Source organism: Abramis brama (assembly GCF_963993115.1).
Source record: "Abramis brama genome assembly, chromosome: 23".
In the NCBI taxonomy this organism is placed as follows: domain Eukaryota; kingdom Metazoa; phylum Chordata; class Actinopteri; order Cypriniformes; family Leuciscidae; genus Abramis; species Abramis brama.
The window spans coordinates 3,939,771-3,949,337 of NC_139985.1; the positions used below are offsets into that span (position 1 = coordinate 3,939,771).

The window sequence follows — 9,567 nt, forward strand, 5'->3', positions numbered from 1 at the left end:
ATACTAAATAAGTGTATTGTTACAAAGTTTTTACTGCTTTATGGTTTAAAATAATAATAATTTAAACATAGTAACCACTTATTGTTTTTTGCTAAATGGACACAAATGGAACATTTAAAATATTTACTTAAAAATAAAAATATAAATAACAATCAAAAAGGATTTGCGAGCGTGTAAAACATCCTCAAGCTCGCTGGGGGAAAAGGGGAATGAAATGGGTTTTCTGACTTTATAAACATAACTTTTAACATTACCACAATATTCATGATATTCTTTAATTGAATAGTGTGTATCACCCAGCCCTAACCAGAAGCATTCTTCAAAACTGCCTTTGACTGCTTTGGGCTACATAAACCTCAGACCAACTACAGTTTATAAATCCACCATCAGAAAAAAACGCCACATTCTGCTGTGTGTATGAGAGGCGAGATCTTTTTCTGTATGTAATAAAATTTCTATTGAATTAGCAATGACTTGAAGGGGTGGACGATGTCAGTCAAATTGATTTAGCATCTACTAAAGCGACTCAAGGTCATGGAGCTCGGAGCCAGACCTCGTCCAGAGAGAGTCTGCAGTGTGAACACTTTAAAGCAGGAGGTGTGGAGAGATTCTTCAACAAATCTGAGGAAAAGTCGAGAAGGACTGCTGCCGTGACCTCCAGCGCTGGTCCTCCTCCTCAAAACCCTTTGAGCCAGAAAAACATGTGAATCTTGGTGCTAATCTGGGGTTTAACGGCTCATCTTTAAAAGGCTTGACATTGAAGAGCTGTTTTACTGTATCTGTCATGGCAGCTTGAGCAAGCATCACTTCAGAGAAAAGAGCAAAGCTTGTTTTAGGATAGGATAAAGAGGGCTGACAAAAACACATCTCAAATCGATAGTGTCCTCTTGCTTTTATGCCACAATGATAGGATACCTTTGTTTCCTCACTTTTTCTTTTTTTCTCTCTCTGCGATTTGTGTTTCACTAGCACCAAAAATGAGGTTGACTGAATTCTGATCAACTCTGGACCACACTCTATGCGAGGCTTTATCACAACCAATCATGCTCAGATAAAGCATTTTGACAGGATGATTGTGTGATCATGATCCTCATCATAAAAACTATAGTGACAGAGTGGACATAAAGAAGGGAAGATGAGGATAAAAGAATGAAAGGGGGGGGATGATAAATCTATTTTTTTCCCCACAGGGAAATGGCCTGACAATGATTCACATTTCCTCTTAACAGAGAATAATGTGCCGTCCTAAAGCCATTAAAGGAAGCTTGTGTCCGGCCAGAGCCATGACATCATTTGGCACGCTGTTTTACCACCTTTTCTGATTCAAATGGGATCTGGGTCCAATTGGTCAGTTTCAATTTCACTCATCCCTCCAGCTCCAAGATCAATACCAATCAAAGCAGTGATTGCTCTATTGTTCTGCTTAATACTACAGCTCCTTCACTGGCTCCGGGCCTTCATCACCATCAGTGGCCACATCTGTGCCATTCAATACATCATTGGCCAGATAGCTATCTGCCATTTGGCTAATGAAGATTGTTTATAGAGAGGAGATTATAAAAATGCAAAGCTCTCTGTGGTTTTTACACATTAAAACCTAAATTAATGTCACTGTCATCTCCTTGCGTGGGAGCTGTGTTTTGATGGAGTTTGGAAAGTTACTGTACATTTACTCACACTTGTCATTTTTTGTTTGTTCGTTCATTTCTCTGGTAAAAGTCCAAGGGTAAAGAATCCCTTAGCACAAAATGTCTTAATTAGAAAAAGAGTTCTCAAATATTTTCTAAAGAAATATTTTAAATGTTAACTCTTTTTCTTGAGAATGGAGATTGCTCAAATAACTTCAACAAACTGAATATTTCAACACTGATAAATCTTAAGGACATAAGATCATATTTGTCAAGAATTTGAATATTTCCTAGTTAATATTTTGTATTCATGAAAAGAATGTTTTTAAGGTAAAAATTCTTTTGAATTATATTTTCAAGAATGTTTTGTGAATCTGGCGTTAAATATAAGAATAATGCTGCATGGAACCTTATAGAACTAACTGATATTGATTTAATGTTTCTTTCAAAAGCCTAATCAGTATAATATTGATATCTATATAAAGGCATTAACTGTGCACAAGAAAGGGATAAAATAGGTTTCAACAATACATTTTTCTCTGTTTACAAATTTTTGTGCAATCTACACAATACAAATATGTATATAGACAATCTGAGGCATAAGATAAATGAAACGATAACAAAACATATGCTTCTGACATGAATTATAAAACAGAAGCAGGTCCTATAAACAGCACACAAATAGGCAAACACCAGCTTGAACCATTGTCTTACACCTGGACGCATAAAACCAACATGCAAATCCATGCAACACTGACTACCAAAGGCATTCAGAGACATAAACAAGACAGAGGATATGAGAATGCTCAAATACACATGGACTCAATCATGCAAATGAGTGTATGAATACAAATGGATAAAGAGTTGAGCTATGCATACAAAATGCACTTTAGAGTTCTGGCTAACAATTTGGTCCTGTTTTCTGCCCTAGCCAAGCTCTCTCTCTCTCTATTCTCTCTCTCTCTCTCATCACAGTAACAAAAATTGCATATTATCATCACCATGCTCTTCAATAGATCCTTCTTTGAATCATGTACTGAATGTCTGAGACTTTAGTTGACTCACGATAACCTCAATTCGGTGTTAATAACAGCACGGTACACAAAAGCCCTTTACACAGTGTGAGCACCGAAGCCAAAAACACATTGAAAGTGAGAGATAGGATTGCAAAAAAAACATCCTTTTTCACTTTAGGTGTGATTTTTTCAAAGGTCTCCAAAAACAACAAGGTCAGCTTCATTTAAACCTGCTGGACCTAAAAGGAAGCTATGCTGCATTGGCTCAGTCACGACTTGCTCCCTGAGACGAGTAAACCGAATGTACGCTGGCACGCACAGATAAGGCATGATTGTTATGAAGAGTGACATAAGCCTGCGCCAAGTGAAGCATCACCGTACGCCCGACACGCTAGCGCTTGGCACAATTATCGCCAACTGTTTTGATAACGAGAGACGTTATGCAAGCGAAGAGTTCAAACTCCTCCAAGACAGGAGGCCGATTCTGTGATAACCTGACTTTCGTGTCTGGGTGTCCCAGGAGACCAGCGTCTCTCTCTGCTCTCTTCCCTGGTAGAGCAGTTCAGTCAACTGTTTACATCTCTGCAACACGAACAAAACCTCTCATTATTTGCAGGATCTCAATTAAATTTTATCTAAGCCAATTTAAAAGATCTGTACGGCAGCAACTTCTCTCTTAATTGCTAGGGTGTTTTTTTGAAAATAAAGCCTGGCTGATAAAACACTGAAGATATGGGATACTGCGTTTGCGACAAGAAAGCAAATGAACGCACTGTCATCCTTCCATTGAAGTCAAGGGATGAATTTCCCTTGGTCTCCAGAGGCTAACTGCTTCTTATCTATTGACTCTTGTCCAAGACAATATGCAATAGCATAAAAAAATAAAAAAAAGTCTGCAAATTCATGTCATAGTAAAATACTTGGTATGAGTTGAGGTCTAAAAGTAAAAAAAGCAGCTGCACATCTAAACATATTCTAAAGAGACTTGATGATGTGCATTGTGGCTGCCTTAATAAGTGGGAGTGGTCCAACTGGGGATTTCCACTGGTGGAGTAAAAAAGGCTATGCTGGACACTAGGGAAGAGGAGGGGGGGGAGGAGAGGAACGGCAGACCAGGATTCCTCCCAATTAGCTCACTTCGACATTCTGGTTCTGTCCCAGTTGGCTCCCAAAGCTTTTCTTGGCTCAACAAAGCAAAAGAATCAGGCTAAAATGGGGTCCATGAAGGGGGCCGCCTGAACTGGATCTCCTTTTATCCTCACATTCCGACACGGCTCACAAGCAACGTCTATCACTGTGTTATAAGAACCGACAGTCCATTTCATTTAAAAATCAACATGTAGGCTAATCAATGGATTGCCAAAATGTCTGCAAAGAGTTAATGCTGTTGTTAAACCACGAGAGCCGGCATGGTCAGAGACGGCTGAGATGTGTATCCCTCCAGCTGCTAATTGCACTGTTAGCCTTCAACAACTGGGCAGCAGAACTCCTGCCACTTAGTGTCCATGTCGGAGTGTCTTCATTAAGAGAGTGTCTCTTCGAAACATCCTCGATCACTCAGTGAAATCACTGAGAACGGCTGGAGAGAGAGAAGCACAACAAGAACACACCTTCACCCACACCCACGCAAGCCAACGCCTGCGCTCTGCGTTGATTAGCCATGACAACGAGCTGCTGCTTCCAAAAATATGCTGCTCGTTCCGGAGCAGCATGGCCATGCATGAATAAACATCATCTGTAATGGAGCTGAATGAAAATGAGACGCTGGCCTTTTTTAAGCTGATCTACCAAGAACGGCCTCTCCCTCCCGACTCCCTGCACTAAAAGTCACCTAGTAGCTGAACGCTGGCTTATTACAAATTGCTTTGATAGAATTTGCTAAGCTCTTGAACCTGGTAAACACACCAGGAAAACAACCGTTATTGTGCTGAAAGCAAGGTTTTAGATCAAAAGCTCTAGAGACTCTGAAGTCTTGTATTAATTTGATCTTTCTCTGGTTTGGGCTCTGGTAATACTATAAAAACACTGTTGAAGAACTATACCAGCTGCGAGAATGAGGTTATACAGTATGTAAACGAATGGGCAGAGAAGATGAACAGCATTTCATAACGTTGTCATGTTTTGAGGGATGCAGTGGAAAAGGAAGCCAGCTCTCTTACTGTTGTTGTCTGTGTCATCGCTGACACTCTTAGGAGGAACGTGGCCGGTGTAACCAACGGCGGTTCTGTACATTCGATCCGGATTACGTATTTTCTTCAGTCCTACAGGGGACACAGTGGAGGAGGGAACAGTGAGGGGAGAAGGTCTGTGGGTACAAAAATACAAAGCCCTCTACTTCCTATTCATGCAGAGGTCATTCATTGCTTTCACTCTCGCCTTCTAAATGACCACAGCGCATTATGATTGTGACATTGCGATACATTTTTAGTCCTTCTGCAACTCACTGGAACATGCACTTTAGAGGTCAAGAGGTCATTTCAGGTTTAAGTTTAAGAAAAATAGCTTAGTCTAAAGGAGTGAGTCTAAAGGAGCTTTTCCAGCATCCAAGTACTGCATACAAGATGTGTATGTAGGTGTGCAATCAACTAGGCTGGCGAGGAGCTAAATCTACATGTTGAATCATACCACATGATGAGGTTCTACTAATTTCTGTGGCTTACTGGATTCTTAAATGAATTTGTCAGGAAAAAGCCTACTTTTGAGCATAGATGCACAACATTAGCATTGAACTAGAAAAACAACTGCTGTTTCTTAAAGAGATAGTTCACACAAAAATGAAAATTGTCATCACTTGCCCACCCTCATCTCGTTCTGAACTTGTATGACTTTCTTTTGTGATTATCAACATTGAAGAATGTTGGTAACCAAATAGTTTTGAACTGAGCTTTATTGTAGGATCAATAAAAAAAAAAACTAAACAAAAACACTGAGAAATTTCTCATAATATCTGTTTCTATGTTCCAAAAAGAAAGTAATACAATATTAAAGTCATACGCCATGAGGATGAGTAAATCATTTTCATTTGGGTGACATATCTGTAACACCGTGTCTACACTGGATGCGGCGCCAACGTAACACAAATCCCCGACAGTAAACTAATGCCTTGTTCTATTTATGACATACTCCAAACACTCGCAATACTTCTCATAGGAAAAACAAATGGATTGCAATGGTTGCTTTGTCGCGTCCAATGTAGACAGCTTCCAGCTGTTGCAACGCTTGTAGACACGCTGTAAGAAACACATAAAGCAAGCCATAAAAATCATGCAAATTACTGGAACTGAAATCTGAAGAGCTAAACTAGCATTTTAATTTCCCCAAGTTGTCACCTAAACATTGGTAAACATCATGTTCATATTGACTCTTTAACAGCGATGGCCAATGATTTAGTAACTGAATCACTGGTAAACTGTGCCCTCTCCTTCCAGTTGGCTATCAATCCATACAATCAATCATTTAGAAAAGGTCTATCAAGTCAAAATAACTTCTTCAGATAGAAAGAGTAAAAGTGGGAGACACAGCTTACTATGCATGGCTTACTATGTTCACTTAGCCAGGCAAAACCTCAGAGAGGCTAGATAAATTCTACACAATCCAATTTGTTTGGAAGAGCCAGTAGTATCAGTTGTATATATTTTTTTTTTTACAAGAGTGCTGTTGTTTGCATCGCCAAGCAGATCAAAAACACCCAGGAGCTTAATTTCAAACAAAACCACACAGTGAAATTTCACTTCTCTGATAAATTAGAGAAACTGAGATTTGATGAGCAACCAAATATGTACAATTGAGCTTACAAAGCCTGCAGTTGTCCACACAATACAGGTTGAGAACAAGATAACACAGAGCCAACTGACTGAATGGATGGAGAGAGAGACTCATGCACTCTCTAGCCATAGAAATATTCCAGAACACGACTTTGAAAACATCTAAAAGCTGATGGGGGTAGTGAGAGGAGCACATCCTTGTATGTAAGCTGCCATCATCATGTTGGCAAGAACCACTGGAGAATATGCTTCCTGTGTGGAGGAAAAGAATAGAACTGATCCAGGAAGCTGGCAAGAGCAAAGACTGTCAGATACAAATGCGTGACACAGTTTTAGGCCGTATAGGTCAAAAGAGGCAATGTTTTCTCCTGTTCTGTGGCAGCTCAAATGGGTAAAAATAGCCTACAATCTTTCTGTCCCCAAACTTATGTTACATTTTGACACATTTCTCATTCTGAGAAGTAGAGCAAGAGCAAAGCGTTACCTGTCTGGACTTACATAGATAAATGTGCACTATGAAACATGAAGAAAGGTAATACCTTTTTCTGGCCAGGTCATCTCTCAGCAATAGCAAAAATGAAGATATCCAACAACAACCGGAAAAACAGAACTGTGCTATTGCCTATAGATCCGAAGTAGTGTGTAATTAATACTTCCTTTCTAGAAGCTAATTCTATACGTTCCAGCGCTCACTAGAGAAACAGCACATGCGCGCTATACCGTCCCACACAGGCACTCTGCGAGCTCACCCAAATCACTGAGGGCAACTTCGTCACTTTGATGGAATTCTTTAATAGGCAAGCTTAGTTATCACTCTTAGTTCCAATGTGTGTAAGTTGGGGGGTGGGGGTGGAGGGGGGTACTGATTTGCACAGCTCAATAGCACCACCATGTGGCTGTTATGAAGCAAAACTTCCTTGACTGATTTAATTTAGGGAAAAAAAATGTTGAATAAATAATTCAATGTTGACAAACTCGTGGTTGTTATTTTAAGATATTCCAGAGCTAATTTTCCAACATTACTGAACAATCAGCATTTTCTTCCCAAGATGCTTTAGAATCAAACTAATGTCTCACCATTTATCTGGCCCCAATGAAAAAAAAAAAAAAAACGTTTTCCAAAAGGGATCAAAGTAAACAGGAATTTTGAAGGCTAGGGAGCGTCTTGTGAATCTTAAATGTGATCTGAATAATTTACATCTTCCTTCAAATTCGTTATATAAAAATAAATGCATATATTTTAATCTCAAATAATTTCTTTAAGACGTGTGGCCCTTACATTAAAAACATCCTCGAAGAATGATAAACAAGACGCGCTCCGTTAATGCAAAAAAAGTGAACTTTAGGTTCGACTATATCAAAACTAATCATAATTACACTCTATTGAAATTCTAGCGAATAGTGAGAACATGAACTTGGCTTTAGTTGCCGAGCATCGCTTTAGGAAAGAGGAAAGACGTACCTTTCATTTTGCTGCCTCATTAAAATTCCGCTTCAATTATCCCAGTGTCCTTTCCAATCCAGTTTCAATGTGTTATTATCTAAGAAAATAACTGCTGACAGCTTCAAAACAGCAGCGGCCAAATAGTCACAGTTCTGGGAAAATATTCCACACAAGACCGAAGCATATCGAGCAGCTGTCGGAGGGTTCAGTCACTAAAGGGGGGTTCTGGTGGGGGTGGAAGGAAATCAATCACGTTTTAGAGCATCACCATAAATCTGCATTTATGGCTTTTGGAGTTAAAAGCGTCGCCCTGCTCAATGCGAAAGAAAAATGAAGTAGTTGACCGCGTTTGACTTCACAGAGCTCGCTTGTTTGTCAGCCCACGGGGAACGTGGATGCGGTGTGGAGGAATCCCACTCTAAATCATACGCGAGTCATTTCACGCGTTCATTTCGTCTGATGCGCTCATGTGCGCGTCTCAGTTAGGCTATAAGAAAAACATGTTTCTCTTCATCTAACGAAGGCTGTGGCTCGGCTCGACTTGGATGCGTGCGACTTTGAAAACCCTCTGTGTGCTTTGAGATGAAAGGAGTCGCGTAATGAACGTAACCCGTGATTACCTAACTCCGTTCCCGTTATTTTAATAGCCGTCTCAGAGATGGCTAATCCCATCAGCGCTTCAGCTTTTTTGCCATTTCGTGACAAACATAAGCTAAGCGAAAATGTCACTGACTTTCTCCGTCGCGCATCCCTATCCTGATCTTTATCATCTGGAGCTTAACGCTGATAAAACTGCGAAATGAAAAATAATAATCTTGTTATTTCTCTCTTACCTTCCGGCTTGTTTTCGGCAGCCATTTCCCCTCCGCGCGCCACATCCTCCTCCTCCTCCTCCTCCTAGCGACCGGGGGGGTACCACGCGCGTTCACGGCGAGGACGCGTCTAGAGGAGGGGGCGAGAGGCGGGAGGCGCGTGCGTGAAGACGCGTTAGCTATTGGCCACGAAGTGCCATAAATGACAATGGTGCTTTTGGTGATGCTTCATGATTTTGCGAAATCCATATCCCCCTTTTGTCCATCCCCTCAACGCCATTGGTGAATTGAGTATTATTTAGGAGACACCTTTACGATGCAGCGACCAATAAGATTTTTTTTTTTTTTTTTTTTTTTTGGAAGGATCAGATTTTGGGAGAAATCTTAGGAATGTAAACATAGAATATTTTAAGTCTATACAACAAATGTTTATGAATTCATGCTTGAAAGACACCCATATCCGTTCGGCGCGTCAGAACTATTTTATAACACTGCTAAATCGAGATACGTGTCCAGCAGTCTAAGTACTAATAACATGCCCCACTGTGTCATATAATTAGATGTTAACAGCCATGTTAGAGTCGTTAATCTGCCACTCGTGCTGAAGATGATTGTGAAACGAGAATGACATGGATGTGAGCATAGAGACCATGACGGTTTTAATCTAAAAGGTTATTGTTGTATTGCAAGTCAGCACTGACACCACTGAAAAGAAAAGATAAAAAAACATCTGGATAAGATGTGTCAGGTCGTGCGTGGATGCTCAAGCTTGTTCATGAGTTCTTGAGCGCTGTCCACTCGTGGGTGCTGAATGAGATGGTGCTGAAAGAACAGCTCCACTCATCGACCACAAACAGTCCGTCTGCCGTTTGCCCAAATGAAGCCAAATCAAGAATGTTTACG

At 40.3% G+C, this 9,567-nt stretch overlaps 1 protein-coding gene across 6 annotated transcripts in view; it reads right to left on the reverse strand.

Annotated features, from left to right (window-relative positions):
• Positions 1–8,758, reverse strand: part of camta1b (calmodulin binding transcription activator 1b) — a 268,279-nt gene extending 259,521 nt beyond the window's left edge. For 4 of the 6 annotated variants that reach the window (XM_084100191.1, XM_084100189.1, XM_084100188.1 and 1 more), the window contains exons 1-2: positions 8,686–8,729; positions 4,804–4,905 (exon numbers count right to left, since the gene is read on the reverse strand). In XM_084100191.1, the coding sequence (XP_083956317.1) occupies positions 4,804–4,905; positions 8,686–8,710 (127 nt within the window). In that variant the 5' untranslated portion in view covers positions 8,711–8,729. Of the gene's footprint in view, positions 1–4,803; positions 4,906–8,685 lie in introns of all 6 variants that reach the window. The other 2 variants (XM_084100192.1, XM_084100190.1) reach the window with 2 other exon arrangements.
• Between the last annotated feature and the right edge of the window lie 809 nt (positions 8,759–9,567).